The 23,320-nt window shown below is 38.4% G+C and overlaps 1 protein-coding gene across 11 annotated transcripts in view; it reads left to right on the top strand.

Moving 5' to 3' along the window:
• trol (terribly reduced optic lobes) overlaps positions 1-23,320 on the top strand; it is a 1,731,230-nt gene that overhangs the window by 236,517 nt on the left and 1,471,393 nt on the right. For 10 of the 11 annotated variants that reach the window (XM_090387691.1, XM_090387694.1, XM_090387699.1 and 7 more), the window contains exon 6: positions 13,314-13,475. The exons of the other annotated variant lie outside the window; for it this stretch is intronic. In XM_090387691.1, the coding sequence (XP_090243817.1) occupies positions 13,314-13,475 (162 nt within the window). The remainder of the gene's footprint in view (positions 1-13,313; positions 13,476-23,320) is intronic. 11 annotated transcript variants of the gene reach the window in all.

A 23,320-nucleotide genomic window follows, 5' to 3' on the forward strand; every position in this document is an offset into this window, starting at 1 on the left:
TTGTGAGAAAACGATCAAGCGTGTTGGCAGTATGATTAGGATTGTCCGGTATTCTTGTAGGTAGAACAATCTGTGCAAGGTCATTAGTAATTGCAAAAGCCTCAGCATCTCAACCAACTGGGTCGGTGTGACTAGAAAACAGAAGCCAGCTGGAGTTGTGAACATTAAAATCACCAAGGAAACTTTCCTCACTGTTAGGAAAGTTGGACTGGAGAAAGTCAAGTTGCAAAGATAGGAAGTCAGAGCTCCAAGTGATTAGTGGAGTTGGGAGAACGGTAGAGACAACAGATGAATTTGACACAATGAGGTAGAGATATTTTAAGCCAGAGAAGATCAAGGAGAGGAGATTCCAAATTGCCAAGTCTCTGACAGGGAATATCAGAATGGACATATGGCAGACTGCAAGTGGAAATGGACATCGCTGAGATTAGAATTGAGACCATGTATATTTGTGAAATGAATTAGGAAGTGTTTGGGAGGTTTAGATCTTTTCGCAGATAAGCGTGCTCTATTAGTTTGACAATTCGTGGTGTATTCAATAGTAAGAAAAAGTGGGTGGGACAGCTATATGAAGCAATGAAATTTTTGGATATGGCATACACATGGTAAGAATATACCCAGATCCTTGAGATAATGTGGCCTCGACAATGCTCCCCGCATACACACTACTGACTCCCTCCAGTCACTATCAGGCAGAGTAGAGGTAGCAAGATTATACACTAGCTGACCTGGAAGCCTCCTAGAGAGTTACCAATAGGCTCAGTCCGGTGTACTAACTGGCGGCTGGCCTGCGAACAGTTTTAGAGCTGTACCCTTGAAATGTAAGGAATATTGTATCTCGCCACGATTTTCAATATTCCTTACATTTCGAGGGTAAGGAATATTGGATCTTGCCACGATGTTCATCATAGCCTCAGAAGTCATCAATCACACTGCATGATGGAAGAGATAGGGAAGGGTTGACTGGAACTTAGCTCTAGAGACTAAACATGGGTTCCACCACTTCAAGCCTCCAATAAGCAAAGTGGTGGTATTGCACTGGTTGATGAGTCATCTACCACCTAATACTGGCTGGTAACATAGAGGGGTGGCATTCCCCCATGTGGTGTGGGCGCCACACCTCGACCCCTGCTTATGTTGATTCACCCCTGTGTGGTCACCCACCATGTACTTGTGCATGGAGGTTATACCCAGGATTACTAACAGTCCCACCAACGTGAAGGTGCAAGCATGAGATTAGTATTAGTAATGGCCATATGGTGCAAGGAAACTGGTGTCCTGAAATTGAACCATGTGGTTCAATTTCAGGACATCAGCCAGTGGAGGAGCTGGGTAGTGATCCAACAGTAACAGCCTTTTCTTCAATTTTTTTTTGGGAAGCAAGTGGTATTGTCTCACTGGTATGAACTGTTTCAAACCATGCAATATCACTTATCCAAGTATTGGAGCTATTTTTGTAAATCACAGGTAGAAATTTCATGTTGACTAAAATGGTTTTAGCTTATGATTTCTAGTCTTGTTTGCACACAGTAATACAGTAACTTCCTTTGTTAGTTTTCATGCCCACATTATTGGGTACCTTTCTAATATAGAGTGACTTGTTGGAGAAGTTTTATAATGCAGCACTGTATCATCACAGTTGTACAAAGGGTACTAGGAAAGTTTTGCAATACAGCTTTGTTTATTTAATTTTTTCAAAGTAATTTCCTCTACATTCAATACACCTCTCCATCCTCCGAAACCAATCTTTAAACCAGTTCTGCCAAGTTTCACTAGGGAGTAAAGCACACTCGTTGTCCCAAGCCCGTAGAAGGTCCTCATCACTGGAAAACCGCCTCCCTTTTAGCTTCATTTTCACATGCGGGAACAGTGCAAAGTCGCAGGGAGCAAGGTCTGGACTGTAGGGAGGGTGCTCAAGAAGTTTCAGTCCTGTCGTGGTCAAATATTCGGTGCAGGCTTTGGCGCGGTGAGCTGGAGCATTTTCGTGATGGAGGTACCAGGTGTCCATTCTTGACTTTGTCCGCAGGTTCTTCATAGATCCAATGACTTTAGGCAGGCATTGTTCAGTATACCACTTAGCTGTGACTGTCTTCTGCGTGTCCAAAACGACACGTTCCACAATTCCACTCGATTTAAAAAATACAGCTATCATTTTCTTCTTTACAGATTGGGATTTTCTGACAATTACAGGTGTGTCATCATCATCAAAGACCCAAACTTTGTTTTGAGCCTTGGTCGGCAGATCGTAATAGTACAGCCAAGTCTCGTCACCTGTCACGATGTTGTTCACATACCGAGATTGTCCCTTATCAAACTTTTTTAACATCTCCCGGCACCAAGTCACACGTCGTGTCATCTGCTCTTCAGTCAGTTGATGCGGCACCCAGAGAGAACAGTTTCTTCACGTGCAAATGATCTTGCAGAATCGAACGAATTGCTGGTGCATTTAGGCCCAAAGTATCCTCTATCTGTTGGTAGGTCAGTCGCCTGTTTTCGTCAAGCATTTTCCTCACAGCAGTAACGTTTTCCTCCGTAACTGACGTTCGAGAATCCTCCAGAGTGAAATTTCCCCTTTGGAATTCTCTATATCACCTGAATATCGTTGTACGATGTGGACAATCATCTAGTGCAAGAGTCATTTCTTCTAAACACTGGTCTATGGTTAAACCACGCACGAAATTATACCGCAAAACTGTCCTTATCTCATTTCGTGACCACGATGCCATCGCAAGCACTTTACACTCTCACTACTAATGAATAACTGAGCCCATTGACTTGGGGCGGTGGCTACTATGCACGTATGAACATGTCTCAATATGCAGCAACAAGCAGCTTCCTGTGATTCATTGTTGCGTCATATTGCAAAACTTTCCTAGTACCCTTTGTACAACTGTTCAACTAAGAGTTCACCTTCTTGAATCACATTATGCAGAAATTCAAAAAACAGCTTCTGCTGCTGTAATGTCACCGAATGCAGATTTGCCTACAAGGCTAACTTGGGATATCTCATGACGAGCCTTCCATCTCCAAAGCCACTGTTCAGGAGCTTTAAACGTGTCATATCCACCAAGTAGCTTATGAAATTTAAATGCCTGTGCTTTCAAAATTACTCCATTTTTCAGTTCTCCTTCACTACACTTTTTCTTTCTTTGGAGGCCTACTTCATCACTTACAGGGTCTTTGAATGAATGCAACTTTTCTTCCTCTCTCATCCAACTGCAAATGGTTCCTTCTGGAATTCCATGCCCGCGAAACACACCATTTTGTTTTGCTACTCTTAACTACATTGATAGTCTTTACTTTTATTCAACTGTTTTTTTTTTTTTTCTGGTGACCATCACATGATCCTACTGATTTTCTAATTTTGCAGTGTATTTATTTCTGATGGCCTAGAATTTACTGTGTTTGGAGAAAACAAAATCGAAACTAACAGTTTTTGCTATCCTAAGCGGTGTAACTTCTAGTCAAAGAAAGGATGTCGTGTTGTTTTACAAAAATTTACTTTAACTAATGTAACGTACTTGATGAACAGTAGCTATATTCCCCTAAAGAGGTAGCTGTTTATAATTGGTGTTCCACCGATATACTCTTATTGCATCTCTGGCTGAGGGGAGAAACTGGATGTCTACAGTAATTAGACTGAGTTCTGTGTACAAAAAGTAGTTTGCATCTGATTATTGAATATATCAAAGTGAATAAACAGCCAGTTTTAGCTTATTTCCCTTGGAAATACGGTAGTAGGATGTACAGTTGATAAGAGTTTGTAAAAGAATAAGAAATTTACCTCAATATGATACGTAAAATGCTTCAGTATACTCTCCAGAAATTAAAACAAATATAACATTACAGTAAAAAATTAAATTAAACAATTAAAAAATCCATTGAACACAATTAAAATACCAATTGAATGCAATTAAAAATTAAAGAATGTAACGTAAATTTTGTGAAATGGTATGGACTGAGATTGTTAATACTGAGAATGAGAATTACAGAATTCTCATGTAATTTAATTTTGACGGGTTTCTGCAATTAAGTCTTGTATAATTACATTGGACACTACTAAGTATTTTGGCCTTTGAAATGAAAGTGTTTTTCATTAATGGCACATGAAAGGCTAATTCTGACGCTGATGAATGAGAAGCACGAACTGACGACACTTGCTGTTTAATACAAATTCAGAGGGAACCACATAGAGCCTTGATAAGAAGAGTTGCAATCACTGCAAGAAATGTTGTATACCAGGTCATTTATTTGTGTTGCAAACGAGGAAAGGACTGAGCGATTGTTCAGTATAGTGTGTAATTTCTGTATTGGTTTGGCCACAACTTTAAATTCAGTATCTTTTAAGGAATCTGTTAAGCTGTTTGTGCCACTGTTCAACCTATAGTACAGAAATTAAGTATTTTTTTAATATTTGTGGGTTGGTGTAGTTTTTTGTATTCTATACTGAGCTTGTACCCTAATTCAGTTTATTGTAGCAAGGGGGGGGGGGTTACTCCTATTTAAGAATCAGCTAGTTATTATCTGCATTTCTGTTCCCAGAGCAGATGGCATTGATTATTTATAGGCATTGAGAAATTTTTAAAGACAATTTACATTTTGTAGGTAAACGGGTGATAGCTGTTATAATGCATTAGTAGAGGCATTTGATGCAAGAAAGCAAGCTTATGCAGCATCAGCCAAAAAAAAAGAAAAAAAACCCACTTCCACTTCACCCCTCTGTTCGTTCAAAATACCTGTCCAGCTGAGTCTTAAACTTATTTAGGCTATCAACCTCCACCACAAGGGATGGAAGTCTGTTCCACCAACCAACCACCCGCTGGCTAAAGGCAAATTTCAGCACGTCTATCCTACATCTGTCTTTCCTCAATTTGAATTTATGCCCTCTCAGGTGATTTTTCTGAGCTAGAGGAAGAATCCCATCAGCATTGAGCATGCTTAAACCATTCAAGGCTTTATACACCTCTATAAGATCACCTCGCTGGTGCCTAGTCTCCAGACACTGTAATTTGCAAAACTTTAGCCTTTCTTCGTAAGAGCACCCCTTTGTTCCATTCACTAATCTTGTTGCCCTTCTCTGTACTCACTCCAGCAGCTCTACATCCTTCTTGAAATGAGGCCTCCAGACCTGTATACAGTACTCTAGGTGTGGCCTGACCATCGCCTTATACAATGGAATAATCACCTCCTTATCCCTGCTGGAAAAATTCCTGTATATCATTGACAATACTCCATGAGCTACTCTTGCAGCCCATCTGCACTGCTCAGAGAACTTCATATCTGCCTGCACAACCACCCCCAAGTCCCTTTCATTCTCTACCACTGTCAGTGTAGTACCACAGAGTTGATACGTTGCTCTGGGGTTGCTGTTTCCCATGTGTAGTACTTTACATTTGTCAATGTTAAACTTCATTTGCCACCTCTCAGCCCATCTGCTCAACCTTTCCAGATCCTGTTGCAGCAGCATAGTGTCAGTAGTGTCCTTGACAACCCTGCCAACCTTTGTATCATCTGCAAACTTGGACATTAAGCCCGATATACCATCATCAATATCATTTATAAATACAGAAAACAATAATGGACCCAACACTGAGCCCTGAGGGACTCCACCAATAACACCAGTCCACGATGAGCAGTGTCCATTGATTACCACTCTCTGTCTTCTCCCCCTCAACCACCCCTTTATCCATAGCAGCAATTTGCCTCCAATGTCACACTGCTCCAATTTGTGTAGCAGTCTTCCATGTGCAACAGTATCAAAAGCCTTTCTAAGATCCAAGTATATAATATCAAAGTTATTCCCTGCATCCAGTTCTTTTGTGACTGCATCATAGTATCCAATCAAGTTGGTCAGGCAAGACTTCCCCTTAACAAAACCATGCTGTGTCTGAGCTATAACTGAAGTCTTGTCTAGATGATCTTTCAGTGCTTCTTTAACCAGTGCCTCCATTAATTTTCCTGGAACAGAAGTTAAGCTCACAGGTCTATAATTACTTGTGTCAGCCTTTGATCCTCCTTTGTGAATTGGGGTCACATTTCCCCATTTCCAGTCTATGGGTACCTCCCCTGAGTCCAAGGAAGCTCTCATAATTATGGCTAAGGGTTTGCTTACTTCCTTTGCTGCCTCCTTTAATATAACTGCACAGATCCCATCCACCCCGGGTGCCTTTCTTGTGTTTATCTTCAACAGTTTCTCCTCCACTTTACCCCCAGTTGTTTCAAGATTCTGTAGCTTACTGCTAGAGTTGAATACACCTCTGGCATTCCCCTCGCTGAATAACTCCTCATGTGTGAATGTCGATGCAAAATATTCATTTAGTTTGTTAGCTACCTGAGCAGGATCATCAACAGTTGACCCATCAATATCAAGTGGACCAATCTGATTCATCCCCTTCCTTCTAGAGTTTACATAAGTAAAGAACTCTTTGCTGTTTTTCCTTGCATCCCTTGCCAAGGATTTCTCGTAATCTGCCTTCGCCTGCCTAACCGCCTTTGTAACTTGGTTGCATATCAACTGGTATCTATCATAGGCTTCTGTGTCATGTGTTAATTTGTATGTATCCCATGCATTTTTCTTCTCTGCCATATGCCTCATTAGTTCATCTGACATCCATTTTGGCCTAAACCCTGAACAATATTTCTTAGTTGGTATGTAAAGCCTAGTAGCTTCCAAGATAAGTTCTTTGAATGCTTCCCATTTTGAATTTGCTGTTGGTAACATCATCAGTTGGTCCCACTGTATAGAATTTAAATACTGTCTCAGTCCATCGTAGTCTCCTTTACGGAAGCAATAACCCTTCCCTTTACCCCTAATGGTAGTTACCTCTTTGAGTAAATCCCACTTCAGCACACTGTGATCACTGCCACCTAGTGGTTCATTTATCTGCAGATTCTTAATGCATGAAGAATCACTGCTGATAATCGAATCAAGAGTATTACTCCCTCTAGTTGCCTCCCGAACATGCTGATGTAGAAAACAATCATCCAATAAATCCACAAAAGCCCTGCTAGTGTGTGAGTAACCAGCCCCCAAATTCCAGTCAATATCTGGGAAATTAAAATCTCCCATTATAAGACTCTCTGATTTACTGGCCCACTATTTCCCTGTACAGTTCCTTATTATACTCATCAGAGTCATTAGGCCTATAGCACACTCCTACTCAATTTTGATCTCCCAATGTTTGTCACACCAAACTGACTCAACTTCCCCTCCCCCCTTCCTATCCTGTCTATCCTTTCTGTAGACGTTGTACTCCCCAAATTGCAGTTCTGCATCCCTTATATCTGTGTGACACCACGTCTCTGATATCCCAACAATATCTGCCTTCGATGTTTTGAGCAATACCTCAAATTCATCAAATTTATTTACTAAACTCCTAGCATTGGTGTACACGCAAGTATACCTGCACCTGTTTCTATTCTTAGCTACCCTAACACAACCCATGTGTTTACTTGTACCGCAATGGCTCCCAGCAGTCTCTGAAATACCATGCATCTTGTTTTTCAGGCTTCTGCTCATTCTAATAGAAGCAGTGCAAGAATCTCTTTCACCTCTGCCAGTGGCTACTGTCAATCTATTGGTCTTTGTCTCCCCCCAAGCTAGCAGTTTTCTGAACCACCTAACACTGCCTCGATAGCATCAGCAGATATTCTTGCACCCTTTCTATTTAAGTGTATCCCATCCCTGTAGAAGCAATCTCTCCTGTTAACAAGTACAGTCCAGGCTGAAAAAAATTCTACCCCTTGAGCCTTGCACAATCTTTCCAGAGCCGAATTGATCGACAAGGCTCTCATCATATACTCCCTCCTGTCGTGTCTGGGCAGAATTGCAGACACATTGCAGAAATGCAGAAGCATACTGGTGTTTTTTGGTTTATATAGATGTTAAATTGGATTTTGTTAGTCCCATGTAAGTGTGAAATTTAAATTTAATGACTTAGTATCTGTATTTTCCCTTTCCAATGTAAAATTGAGTCTAGGATTAGCATTTAGAAACATATGATGCAAGCTTATGCAGCATCAGCCAAAAAAAAAAAAAAAAAACAAAACACTCCCATTTCACCCCTCTATTTGTTCCAAATACCTGTCCAGCTCAGCCTTAAATTTATTTAGGCTATCAACTTCCACAACAAAGGATGGAAGTCAGTTCCACCAACTAATTCCCAATGGCTAAAGGCAAACTTCTGCACATCTATCCTACATCTGTTTTTCCTCAATTTGAATTTATGCCCTCTCAGCATTGAGCATGCTCAAACCATTCAAGACTTTATACACCTCAATCAGATCACCTCGCAGGTGCTTAGTCTCCAGACACAAATCTGCAAAACGTAAGCCTTTCTTTGTAAGAGCAACCCTTTGTTCCATTCACTAATCGTGTTGCCTTCCTCTGTACTCGTTTCAACGGCTCTACATCCTTAAAATGAGGCCTCCAGACCTGTATACAGTACTCAAGGTGTGGCCTGACCATTGCCTTATACAAGGGGATAATCACTTCCTTATCCCTGCTGGAAAAATTCCTGTATATCATTAACAAGACACTATGAGCTGCTCTTGCACATCTGCACTGCTCAGAAAAGTTCATATCTGCCTGCACAATTACTCCCAGGTCCTTTTCATTTCTCTACCACTGTCAGCGTAGTACCACAGAGTTGATACGTGACTTTGGGGTTACTGCTTCCATATGTAGTACTTTACATTTGTCAATGTTAAACTTCATTTGCCACCTCTCAGCCCATCTGCTCAACTTTTCTAGATCCTGTTGCAGCAGCGTACTATCATTAGTGTCCTTAACAACCCTGCCAACCTTCGTATCGTCTGTAAACTTGGACATTAAGCTTGATATACCATCATCAATATCATTTATAAATGCAGTAAACAACAATGGACCGAAGACTGAACCCGGAGGGACTCCACTAATAACATTAGTCCACGATGAGAAGTGCCCATTGATTACCACTCTGTCTTCTCCCACTCAACCATCCCTTTATCCATAGCAGCAGTTTGCCTCCAATGCCACACTGCTCCAATTTGTTCAGCAGTCTTCCATGTGCAACAGTATCAAAAGCCTTTCTAAGATCCAAATATGTGATATCAAAGTTATTCCCTGCATCTAGTTCCTTTGTGAACACATAGTATCAAATCAAATCAGCCAGGCAAGACTTCCCCTTAACAAACCCATGCTGTGTCCGAGCTATAACTGAAGTTTTGTCAAGATGATCCTGCAGTGCTTCTGTAACCAGTGCCTCCATTAATTTTCCTTTAACAGAAGTTAAACTAACAGGTGTATAATTACTTGTGTCGCCCTTTGATCCTCCTTTGTGAATTGGGGTCACATTTGTACATCTCCAGTCCATGGGTACCTCCCCTGAGTCCAAAGAAGATCCCATAATTATGGCTAAGGGTTTGCTTAATTCCTTTGCTGCCTCCTTTAATATATCTGGATAAATCCCATCCACCCCAGGTGCCTTTCTTGTGTTTATCTTCAACAATTTCTCCTCCACTTTCCTCTCAGTTATTATAAAATCATCTAGCTCACTGCCAGAGTTTAACACACCTCTGGCATTCCTATCCCTGAATAACTCCTCATGAGTGAATGTAGATGCAAAATACTCACTTAGTTTGTTAGCCACCTGAGCAGGATCATCAACAGTTGAACCATCAATATCCAGTGGAACAAACTGATTCATCCCTTTCCTTCTAGAGTTTACAAAGGTAAAGAACTCTTTGTTTTTCTTTGCATCCTTTGCCAAGGATTTCTCATAATCTGCCTTTTCCTTTGTGACTTTGTAACAGACCAGATTATGTATCTATCATAGGCTTCCATGTCACCCATTAATTTGTGTCGCATGCATTTTTCTTCTCTGCTATGTCTCGTTAGTTCATCTGACATCCATTTAGGCCTAAACCTTGAACAATGTTTCTTAGTTGGTATGTAAAGCCTAGTAGCCTTCCAAGATAAATTCTTTGAATGCTTCCCATTTTGAATTTGCTGTTGGTAACATCATCAGTTGGTCCCACTGTATAGAACTTAAATACTGTCTCAGACCAACATAGTTGCCTTTACGAAAGCAAAAACCCTTCCCTTTACCCCTGATGGTAGTCACCTCTTTGAGTAAATCCCATTTCAGCACAGTGGTTACTTTATCTGCAGATTCTTAATGCATGAAGAATCACTACTGATAATCAGATCAAGAGTATTACTCCCTCTACTTGCCTCCCGAACATGCTGATGTAGAAAACAATCCTACAAGAAATCCACAAAAGCCTTGCTAGTGTGTGAGTGACCAACCCACAAATTCCAGTCAATATCTGGGAAATTAAGATCTTCCATTATAAGACTGTGATTTGCTGGCCCACTGGTTCCCTGTACAGTTTCTTATTACACTCATCAGAGTCATTAGGCCTAAAACACACTACTACTCAATTTTGATCTCCCAATGCTTATGTCACACCAAACTGACTTGAAACTGCACTGTCTGGCAATATCGACTGGCTTCACTTCCTTGGATTTTGTGTTTCTTAACTAATAGCATAACCCCTCCTCCCTTCCTATCCTGTCTATCCTTCCTGTACACATTGTATTCCCCAAATTCCAGTTCTGCATTCCTTATATTTGTGTGACACCACATCTCTTATATCCCAACACCATATACCCTGTTATACAAATATATCCTGTTATACAAATATGCTGTTTGTACCCATGCATTGCTAAAACAGCTACTGGGACGACAGAAAAAGCTAGAAAGAAATTAAATAAAACTCCTATAATAGAATATTAAAAATAAAATGCGAACTGAACCATCATAATACAAAAGAAAAGACTAGATAGAAATTAAATAAACTACTATAATAGCATATTAAAAATAACGAAATGAACCATCATTATATAAAAAATTCCTACCATGGGTATTACGGGCTGCTGGAATGAGTACAGAGAAGGGCAACAAGATTAGTAAATGGAACAAAGGGGTGCTCTTACGAAGAAAGGCTTAAGTTTTGCAAATTACAGTGTCTGGATACTAGGCACCAGCGAGGTGATCTGATAGAGGTGTATAAAGCCTTGAATGGTTTGAGCATGCTCAATGCTGATGGGTTTCTTCCTCTTGCTCAGAATAATCACCTGAGAGGGTATAATTCAAATTGAGATAAGACAGATGTAGGATAGACGTGCGGAAATTTGCCTTTAGCCAGCGGGTGGTTGGTTGGTGGAACAGACTTCCATCCCTTGTAGTGGAGGTTGATAGCCTAAATAAGTTTAAGGCTCAGCTGGACAGGTATTTTGAGCGAACAGAGGGGTGAAGTGAAAGTGGGTTTTTTTTTTTTTTTTGGCTGATGCTGCATAAGCTTGCTTTCTTGCATCAAATGCCTCTGCTAATGCTAATCTCTTGAGAAATGGAAGTCGCTGCCTGTTCAGTCCAGTCTTTTAACTCTAAATTTTTTGCATCCACTTTGTCCTTTATATAGTCCCATAAAAAGAAATCCATAGGTTGATATCTGGGGAACAAGGAAGCCATGGAATGGGACCATCTTGGCTGAACTATTGGTTAGGAAATTTTTTATTCAGGAAATCGCACACATGCAAACTTTGAGTGCAAACCAGCTGAGGTGCAATTCAAGCATATCTAGGTAATTTGCAGAGTTCAGTGTTTTCATGGAATTAAAATGGCCCAATCACCTGGCTGAAGGACAGTGCACACCACATGTTTAGCTTGGGACTATCATGCTAGTGTTCACGAACCAAGTGGAGATTTTCTGATCTCAATATGTAACAATTGTCTGTTAACTTCACCACACAGGTGGAATGAACACTTTCTGGAAATGACACTTCCAGAAAGTGTTCATCTTTGTTTATACAGTTGAGAATGTGAATGGTGAATTCCTCTGTGGTTTGTCATGAGACTTAATTTCCTGGATGATTTGTACTTTGTAAGCATAAAGTTTCAATCTCTTTCAAACTACCCCATGCAAATGTTGCTCATAGTATTTGCAGCTGCAGGCTTGGCTGGTTGATAGATTTTTGTAGGACTTTTGGTGAACTCTTCCTGAATTTGCATAACTTTATATGCAGATACACAAGGCCTTCTTTCTCCTTCCAGCACAGCACACTGCTGGTTTCTTGAAAATGTTTCATCCATCACCTCATTGATTGTTCTGTAGATGGATCTTTTTGGAATTCCTGTTGAAAACTTCTTTACAGTCACTAGAGATTTGGTATCCCACAGCCACTGTATGCACATTGCTTTCTCCTGCACTGTTGCCATTTTAATGCTTGCTGGGATCAAGGGTACCAACTGTGCCAGATAACTGTGCCAGATCGCTTTGATAACTGAGGCAAACCATTTTAAGATGCCTATTACAATAAACTTTTACAGCTTCATAATCAGGTGAATAATTTATAAGACACCCTGTATTAAATCTTAGAACTCAAAATCAAATTCGCCGACCAGGCTAGCCAGGTAGGTAAAGTGCCTGCCTGGCAACCCAAAGGTCATGGGTTTGAATCCTGCCTCTGGCTTGGATCAGAGTAAATGTAAAAACCTTTGGGAGCTGCATTATGGCCACAGAAGCTAATGCGACAACAACTAACAAAAAAAAAAAAAAAAAATCCAGGATGTGCCTTTCCAAATTCTTGGAAATGGTTTCACCTGAATTAAAATTTCAGTTTGTTCCATATTTCTTGCACAAGATATCAGTACTCTTATTGTGGTATGCTGTTTCTGATTGTCTTAAGTTATTTTTCTGAATAAATTTTGCATGAATGTTTAATTGGCCACGTTCTAGATGCTTCTGAAATGCTTAGTTTATATGCATGATATTCCAGTGTCATGTATAACTTTGTCCAAGAAAACAATGCTTTTTAGTTTGCATGATTTTTTTTTTTTAAGATAGTTCACTGCTAAAATGTTTTTTACATATTCTTTTCGAAATTAGTCTAACTTTCAAAATTTTATATTCTGCTATTGTTCTAATCTGCAGTGCCTGAAATTAACAGCCAGATAAAATGATTAACATAATTTATTATTCTAACAAATTTCAATAACAGTAATGGTTTGACATTTATTTCTCAGTGTGTTTAAACCTAGTATGTTAATTTAACATGTTTCAGTTAGAAAATGCTTGCATCCAGAGAACTAAATTGCATGGTATTTTATTTTTTTAATGTGCTTAATATTGAATGTGTGGGCAGAAGAGACTAGGTATTGATATCACAGCTGGATGTAACATTAGAGAAAAGAATTTAATAAATATGGTTTTGGTTATTTTCTATTTGCATGGCACAACTTATTTTTTTTTTGCATGCTTAATTACAACAGCTGAAAAGGAGGGTCATGTGGTGGTTCCCCCACATGATACTGCCCACTCTAGGTGTCGTAGTGATGATCAGATGCTCTGCAAGGATGGTTCCTGTATTGATAGAGATCGTGTTTGTGATGGTAGTGCTGATTGTCCTCTGGGTGATGATGAGGAAGACTGTGGTATGTTTGGGATGGGATAATGCATGGCTTTTATTGCTCTTAATAATAAATATACCTTAATTTGTCCTTATTTATTAAATTAAATTTTCCTCATACAAAGCTTATGTTCTTGCTTGCAAAATGTGAACTTTTTTTTGTTTATGAAATAAGGAATTATTAATGATTAGTATAAGCCTAGTCTATAAACTGTCTCTAGTCCAAATTAAAATAAAGTAAATGCCATCCAAAGTTGGTTACTTGAAGATTCCTTACTATCATGCTCATCAGTTATTGAGATAATAACTTTGAATACTGATACTTCTGTAGATTAGAACATGATACACCAATCATAATGAAATAGTAATTTATTATAAGAATTAGAAGAAGAAATTATCTTCAATTTAAGGAGCTGTCCTACTGTTTTCAGATTGCAGTGTTCCAATAGGTTACTTATTTGTATTTTAATATTTTATATACATTGTACCAATCTAGTTAGCTTTCATCATGATCAAAAAATGTACTCCAGGAAAATATTAATTGTTTTGCCACTTCTCACTCATTTGGAGAAGTCCAGTTTTGATTCCTGTTTGTGACTAGAGGAATTCTAAAGTTCCCTTTGAGGATGTAGTCTGTTGATCTCAGCTAGTGGGAGTTGGGTTCCCCCTGCACAAAGTGCAGATCAACTTGTGAACACACATTTGTGCAGACAACAGCATAATATGGCTAAGTCACTCTGCTCAAAACCCTAGAACAACCATCTTACATTCACACAGAAAGTGTGAATGTAACAACCATCTTACATTCACACTTTCTGTAAAGTAAATAATTATATTTAGACAAAGAAAAGTAGTTTATGCTTTTACTTTTTCCAGAACTGCTGATTTAACAGTTTCAATTTATTGAATGTTGTAAATTGCACTTATTCTTCCAAAAGAATGTGATGAATATTTTACCAAATGGGGAATTAATCCATTGATACATTAAAAGACATTTTCTGGAATACTGAAATAAGCAAGACTTGAAAAAAAAAAAAAAAAAAAAAGAAATTGTGCATAATCAACCTGACAAGATCTTATGAAATTACCATATTAGAACTAAATGCAGTAAACAATTCTGATGTAATTTTTAGTAAAGGTTTTTATTGTCCCATATGAATGCCTTTTTTTTTTATAAACTGGATTCAAGTAAAATTAAGAGGTTTACATGAATGCAAATATGTTAAAGATATCTTTGGTAGATTAAATTTTTTCTATTCATAAAAATAGTAGATAAAACTGCAGTTATGAATATATGAAACAAAATAAATACTTCATTGGCCTGTACTTAGAAGGAACTCTCATGAAGGAATTAAGGTTGTTGGCTGTTGAATCTTTAATGTACCCAAAAGACGAGGTATGTTTTATATATCATTAATTTTCTATGATTACATAATCCATCCATGTGTTGAGAGTCAAAATTAGAGATCTTTGGTTCCTGTAGATGAACCAAAGAACCTCATGATCTGTTCAGCTGGTTTCACAAAAGAATGATGAATTCATGAGATCTGTCTGTGCAGTAGAATTTTCGAGAGTAACAAAGCAACAGAACTGGTTGCTAGCTAACCAATAAATAGACTTATTAGGTGAAAATTTCATCCATGGACAAGGCTTGCTACTTTTCATCACTAGCAGTCATTATTATTATTTTTTTTAATATTCACTTTTCATATATTCTTCCATCACTGTTAAGACAGTGGAGAACAAAAAAGGCCTAGAGGTAATTGTATAGTCTGACAAAGTTCTGTGAGCAGTGCAAACAGACTACTAGGACAGCTAATGGGGATTCTGTCAATGATTTACAGGAATTTTTCCAGCAGGAATAAGGTGTTTTTTTTTCCTATTTTTTAAAATTTTTTTTTTTAAATGAAACTCCCAAACATAAGGAGTATTAGAACCTACAGTACTTAGTACCATATATGGGTTGAAGGTTGAGAAGATACTTGTTGATATTAGACTTGAATTTCTGTAGATTGTAATTTTCAGGAAATGCATATGAAGGAAGGTTGTTCCAGAAAAGGGAAGCTGAATGAATAAACAAGGAAGAAGAAGAGTTGGTTCTGTGGGTTTGAAGTTGGATAGTAAAAGGATGTTGACTGGTTGCAGCATGTATTCGGACTACTTTGGAAGAGTGGGAATTATATAAGTCAATTCGGAAGAACAGTGACCATGGTTGTTATTGTTATTTGGTTTTTAGGAGCATTAGCAACTAAGGCCATATTGCTCCGGGGATATGCGGTGGTCGTTCCCTGACCTTCCTCAGCCTCTGTATTTGGTGGCTAATCAAGAAGCGTGTGCTACGCTTCGACGGTCTAATCAAGAAGCGTGTGCTACGCACTGCTCCTCCTGCCCACCTGGCTACGAAGTGACCATGGAAGTATCTATAGAAAAGGCATGCAGCAGAGACAATGTCTGAGGCAGAGTGGTGGAGAGACTCTGTTAGAAATGAGTCATTAATTAATCTGTCCTCACTTGAATGGAATATAGAAGCCTGAGAGAGAAGTTTTGAGGGCATTGCCCCAAATGAGGAAACAACATTCCATGGTAGGGCAGATTTGCAATTTGTACAGATTGAACAGCTGTTTGCAAGAAAAGTAATGCTGAAGACTTAGAGGGGAACAGGTATTCTGTGTGTTATCAGACACTTAGTCTAAAACACTGATGGATCCAATATCTTTCTATTACAGAAGATTTAGGAGAAGTCCGGTTGGCCTGCCTCCGTAAAATCCACTCATGCACAACTTCTCTATGGTAAACCCTGTTATGTCACTGAGGTGGCAACAAACGTGTAGAGTGGTTCCCTTCAAGATGCCTGGTCAGCGTGAAGAGGAAAAGACCAAAACTGGCAGCACGATGAAACAAATGGCCCTCAGTCCCCAGAAGCTCACTCCCCCTCTTACAGCAGTGAGAGGATCACAGTGGAAGCAGAGGGTGCTAAGAATCTCTGGGTATGACCAGGCTGCCATGCACGGAAACTGAACTTGGCTTGTTACAACGTAAGATTGCTCATAGGTGAAGACTGGATATTAGAGCTGGAAAAGGAATTAGAAAATGTGAATTGGAATATCATTGGTTTGGCTGAAACAAGAAGAAGAAATGAATTACTTATAAGTTTATCAAGTGGAAATCTGCTGTACACCAATGGAAACAGTGAAAGGAGAGAAGGAGGCTTTCTGGTCCATAAAGATATAAAAAGACAACAATTTGGAATTCAAAAGTACATCACCAAAGGTGTCAAGATTAATACTCAGGATTTCTAAGAGGTACAAGCTAAAGGTTATAATGATTTATGCACCAACATCGAGCCATGATGATGAAGAGGTTGAAGAAATGTACACAGAAATTGAGTCTTCTAGATGAGCAGAGAAAACCCACTACACTATCATTATGGAGGAACTTCAATGCTAAGGTTGGAAAAAGACAAAACAGTGCAGAAAGGGGAAATATAAGAAATTTTGGAATTGGTGAAAGATTTGTGGAATTTGCAATATCTCGATGATTGTCAGAAATGAACCCTTTTTTCAAGAAAAGGGTGAAACAGGAAGAGTCCAAATGAATTGACAACTAATGAAATCTACTTCATCCTTACTAACAGAAGATATATAGTGAATGATGTTACCATCCTGAACAAGATAAATGTTGGAAGTGATCACAGAATGGTAAGATGCACACTTGATATAGATGTAAGAAAGGAAAAAACTGATTAGAGTAAATAATACAAAGGTCTGAGATAACAGAAGAGGAGAAAAAGCAGTATTACTGGAACTTAACAAGTTTGAGCTTCTGCAAACTGCTCAGCACCAAGATATCTATGAGGAATATTACAACTTTCTGAAAGTGATAAAGGCCAAGAAACCTATAGGTAAAAAGAAATCCAAAGAAGAAAAAAATTGTCACGAAACACTTGTTATGATGAACCAAAGGTGACAAATGAAGAGCAAGATAAACATTGACAAAGAGAAAATTGAGTATGAGTTATGCAAAGCCATTAGAAAGAGACTCAGAGGACATAAGAATTAACACAGAAAAGTAGAACAAGCATTAAGGGAAAACAAAGGACTTAAATCAGCAGCCATAAGCAGTAATACAGAAAGACAAATGAAACTGAAGAGTAGCGATGGTGTACTTATAAATAACAGAGAAGGCATAATTCAAGTAGCAGAAGACTACTATAGAGAATTATACAAGGAGCGAGGGAATGATGCCAGCAGTGGAGAAGATGGATCACAAATTAGTGACACGTATGACATACCCAATATTCTTCTTGATGAGGTAGAACATGCATTGAAGAATCAAAGCCCTGGGGGAAGATGAAGTTACTGTAGAGTTGTTAAAATTGGGAGGAAGAGACATGACAAAAAAACTGGCAAGACTCTTCACAAAATGTATTAGAAAAGGTGTAATGCCTGAGGAGTGGAATAATACAATCATAGTTTTACTGCATAAGAAAGGAGAAATATTGGAAATTATAGACCAATTAGCTTGTTATCCCACATCTACAGGTTGTTCACAAGGGTCATTACTAACAGATTAGAAAGAATACTTGATGAGAATCAACTGAAAGAGCAAGCTGCCTTTAGAATATGATTCTGAACTATGGATCACCTTCACATAATATCACAGCTAATGGAGAAAGCAAATGAATATAAAACACCATTATGCCTGTCATTTGTGGATTATGAAAAGGAATTTGATTGCATACAGCATAAGGCAACGTTTCGGGCATTGGAAAGACAAGGCATAGATACCCCATATATTATGATTTTGAAGAAAATATATGAGAATGCTACCTCCTTTATTAGACTAGACAAAGACAGTAGGAAATTTAAAATCGAGAAAGGAGTTCAACAAGGAGACACAATATCCAAAGCTGTTTACTGCTGCCCTTGAGGAAGCTTTTAGATTAGACTGGTTGCAGAAAGGAGTCAATGTGAATGGAGAGTACCTAAACCATTTACGATTTGCAGATCACATTGTGGTCATAAGCTATGATCCCAAAGAATTAGAGGAAAATCTTAATCAGTTATGCAGAATTAGTAAGGATTTCAGACTAAAGATGAATATGGCTAAAACAAAAGTAATGATGAAGAAGTATACCACAGAAAGGAGGTTTAATAATTGAAGGAGGAGTAATTGAAAAGGTGGAGTCATATACTTATCTAGGACAAATTATTAGCTATAATAATAATATATGGCTGGAAGTCGACAGAAGAATAAATTTTGGATGGATAGCATTCAGGAAATATAGTCACATACTGAGGAGCAATATCCCAGTTTGTCTTAAACGTAAAATAATGAACCAATGTATACTCCCCACCATGACTTATGGAAGTGAAACTTGGGCACTCACCAAAAGAATGGAAGAGAAGCTGAGAACTACACAGCAAAGAATGGAATGAATTATATTGGGAATCAGACTGTTAGATAAGAAGAGAAACATGGATTAGGCAGCAAACTCAAGTAAAGGACATTCTTATCAAAACTAAGGAACTAAAATGGTCTCTTGAGCAGGACACATAGCTTGATGACAGATGGACTAAGAAAATAACAGAATGGTACCCAAGAGGAGCTAGAAGAAAACCTGGAAGACAGTGGAGATGGACAGATGAAATTCATGAGTTTGTGGGTAGTAAATGGATGGCCATTGCCCAAAAGAGAAGGAATGGAAAGTTGCTGGAGAGGCCTTCATCCTGCACTGGATTGAAAATGGCTGATGATGACTTATGCCAAGAGAGATTAGATGTCAGGGTAATCCTCAATACAGGTATGTGACCTTGTCTAGAAATCAGTGTCATTAAAGATTAGCATAGGAGTAGAAGGATCCTTTCTGCTAGGTACAAGACAGGATTGAGTTTTATAGGGATTGGAATCAACTAAGTTATCTTTGCCCCACTGGAGAATTACCTGGAGATCAGTATTTAAGGAATTGGTAATGGATATTCAAGAAATTGAAGCTGTTTGTGCAGGGCAAGGTTTGTCAAGCTGGAAGATGGAATGCAGTGTGCTGTCATCAGCAAAACTATGGATAGGATTTCCAGTCAATGGAAGAAGGTTATTACAAGGGGGAAAAGAGTGGGAGAAAGAACTGAACCTTAGGGAATGCCAGCATTAGCAGAGAAGTTACAGAGAACCATCTACTATCACCTGCAGTGAGTGGTCAGAGAAAACTGGATACTCTATTACAAAATATAGTTGGCAAACCATGATTGAAGCTTATTTCCTTTATGGAAATGTAAATGATCAAGTCTTTGAAGTGTCAAGAGCAACTGCTTGATTTCACAAAACGTTTCCATTGAATTTGTCCATAGATGGGTAACATAAGCTAGAATATAACCCCGTATCAACTATGACTGAATCCTTATTGATGATTGTTGATCAGATCAAAGGTTTCTAGATAGTGCAAGAGTTGGCTGTTAATTGATTTCTCCATTACTTTAAAAAGAGTAGAAGTGCAATGGGACGATAATTAGATGGGAGGGATTTGTCATCCCTTTTAGGAATGGGCTGGATATGAATAAATTTTCAACAAAAGGAAAAACACCAGTGGAATTAGAAAGAGTAAATTCAGGAGCATAGGTTTTGAGAACAAGTGGAGAAATACCATCAGGACCTGGTGCTTTCTTAACATCAGGACTGTTCAAAATTCTTCTGACAGAAGACCATGGGAGGCATTGAATGGAGTGTACTGGGAATAGTAGGAGATGGTTTACCAAAATCATCAATGAGTTCAAAAGAAAAAGTAGGATGCTAGCAGTTGGCTTTCTTTAGTTAAGGTGGCACTGGAACCATACAGTATTGACAGAGGTGAGAATAGAAATTGCCAGAAGTTGTGGCCAATACCCTTGGCAAGTATACCAGAATGCTTGATAATTATTGCTAGCTTTGGTGTAAACAGAAAATGAACCTGGAGAATTTGGTTATTGGAGGAATTTGGATAGAAGCCAATTTTGATTTTCAACATTCTTATCTTGAACAGCCTTGGCACATTTATTGGAAACCAAGGTTTAGATAAGGGGCAAAATTTTAAGGTGGAGTGTGGAATAAAGGATTTCATCCCTTCAAGATATAATTTCACTGACACAATTTTGAGCAAATGTTGACATCAGAAGATTTGAAACAGTAATCTGACCAAGAAAAAAAATCTTGTAGATCATTCCATTTTGCATTCTTGTAATCCCAAACAACATGAGGCTGAGAATGGCCCTGAGAGAAAGCTCCATTGCAGAAGAGACAAACAAATTGTGATCTGAGGTGCCTACAGGACCATTCACCTTGACAGTGTACTTAGAAGGGTTGTTTGTGAGAAAAGGATCGTGTGTTGACTGTGTGGTTAGGATTGTCTGGTATTTTGGTTGGTAAATGAACATTCTGTGTGAGATCATTAGTAATTGCAAAAGCATCAACATCTCTACCAGCTGGGGCTGTGTGACTAGGAAACAGAAGCAAGTTGCAATTGTATACATTAAAATCACCTCGCTGTTAGGAAAGTTTGACGGAAGAAAGTTAAGTTTCAGAGAGGAAATCAGTGTTCCACATGATTAGTGGAGTTGGGAGAATGATAGAGGCAACAGATGAATTTGTCAGAATGTGGTAGAGACTTTAAACTAGAGAAGACTGAAAAGAGAAAATTCCAAAGTACTAAGTCTCCAACATTAAATATCAGAGCAGACATGCATAATTACCACTTTTGAAATGAAAAGAAATATTTTGAAATAATTTGGACAACTGTGAGCAGTGGTTGAATCAACAGATAACTGGGATTCTGTCAGATAAAGTACATGGGGGGTTGGCAGACTAAGTTGAAATGGATCTCATTGAGATTAGAACTGAGACCATGTATATTTGTGAAATGAATGAGGAAGTGTTTGATGGGTTTGAATCTTTTTTGCAGATTCAGTAGTAAGAAAAGTTAGGGAGGACAATGCTGTATGAAGTATTAAATTTTTGGATATGGTGTACACATGTTAAAAATACACCCAGCTCCTTGACATAATGTGGCCTCAGCAATCCCTGCTGCATACACACTACTTGGACTCCCTCCAGTTACTATCTGGCAGAGTAGAGGCAGCAAGATAGTCACTGACATGTGAACTATTGTATAAAAAAAAATTGATTAGACTGATCTTGAGTACTGCACATAGGTTTGGAACCTTCATTTTAGGTAGGATATGGATCTGTTCTAACAAGTATAGAGAAGAACAACAAAATTAGTCAGGCACACAAAAGGGTGCTCTTACCAAAATAGACTTCAGTTTTGCAAATTGCAATGCCTGAAAACTAGGTACCTGTGAGGAGACCTGATTGAAGTGTTTAAAGCTTTAAATGAATTGAGTAAACTAAATGTTTACCCAATTCACAGAAAGTGGCACCAGCAAAATTAAAGCATCAGATATGTCCCCTTATGTCATTTTTCTCAGATGATATACATAAGGGGACAAATTTAAATTGAAAGAAGGATAGTTGTGGAATAGTGACAATTTTGCTTTCAATCAGTGATTGATTGTTGGAATAAGCTTTCAGTTGGTGTTGTGGAAGTGGGTAGGTTGAATAAATTTAAGGAAGTATTAGACAAATAATTTGTCTAATGTAATTTGTCAATATTTATTTATTTTTTTTTGTGTATACTTGCTTCCTTGTTATTTGTCACCACTAATACTAAATAGTTTTAGAACAGAAGATTTCACTTTCATCATAGACAACAAAAGTGTGGCAGTAATAAACAACTAAATGCCAAATATAAGATAAAAGGGACAAAGTGGTATATTTAAAAATAGAGCTGTGGGGATTCCAGTGGAAGAAATAAATTTAACTATGCAATGGGTGCACAATTGCTGTTACACTAGGGAAGTGTATTTCCCCAAGTGCTAAGTTTTTAAAACCTTTAATCAAAAAGTAATAATTCAAAATTGTTCACTTTTTTTTTTTATGCCACCCTACATTTTCAATCTATTATGAATGTTAACTGTGAGCAACCCATTTTGTATTGAAAATGTATATTTCAATTTTATTTTTTTAAATAACATCATTGTAGCATGCCCATTAGTTTTCGTTTGACCTTCCCTTCTTTGAGTGTGGCATTGCTGCTATGGGAAGACAAATGCATTTCTAAGGCTCACACTGCTAAGAATAGCAGAGAGTGGAACTTGCAAAATTAATGTGTTCTTTGTTATTGCCACTTGAGTTGTTTACACCATCACTTTTTGATTTTCACAAATGAAAAGGAAACTCTCCTGGTCTGTGTTGGTGCTGAAATGTTTACATAAGCCAGTATGCATCAACAGTTTGAGCTGCTGAAACTGCCATGAAATGACCTGGAAACCTCCAAAGCTAACAGAACATGAAAAGAATTGTCAATTCTGAATGCAAGTTGATGTTGTTACAGCACACACAGGCCTTCACTGAAACAATTGGGACACATGCAGCATCCCAATATAGTGCATGGGATGCTGCATGTGTGGGTTACCATGGTCGTTTGGCCATCCACAAGCTATTAATCACCGTGACTAATACTAGATGCCATCTAGCTTGGTCTATGGCCTACTGTTCTTGGACCGTAAACCAATGGAAAGTACAGGTCTACCAGTCAGATGGTCATGCCTGGGTGTGGCTGATGCTCACAGAAAGCTACCTGCTGTTCTGTATTGTCCCAACAGTAAAGTTTTGCAGAGGCAGCATGATGGTCTAGGGCTATATTTTGTGGTTTGTTCTGGACCATTAGTTTTGAAAACTGGTGGTGTGTTTCAGAGACTAGAGCCTGTCATAAAGTCTAAAGGTTTCAGCATGTTATTAGTTTTCCTCTAAATAAAAGTTATTTGTAGCTGATCCTGAAAA

The sequence above is a fragment of the Mastigoproctus giganteus genome, chromosome 13, assembly GCF_048544385.1.
Source record: "Mastigoproctus giganteus isolate SK-2022 chromosome 13, ASM4854438v1, whole genome shotgun sequence".
Classification (NCBI taxonomy): Eukaryota; Metazoa; Arthropoda; class Arachnida; order Uropygi; family Thelyphonidae; genus Mastigoproctus; species Mastigoproctus giganteus.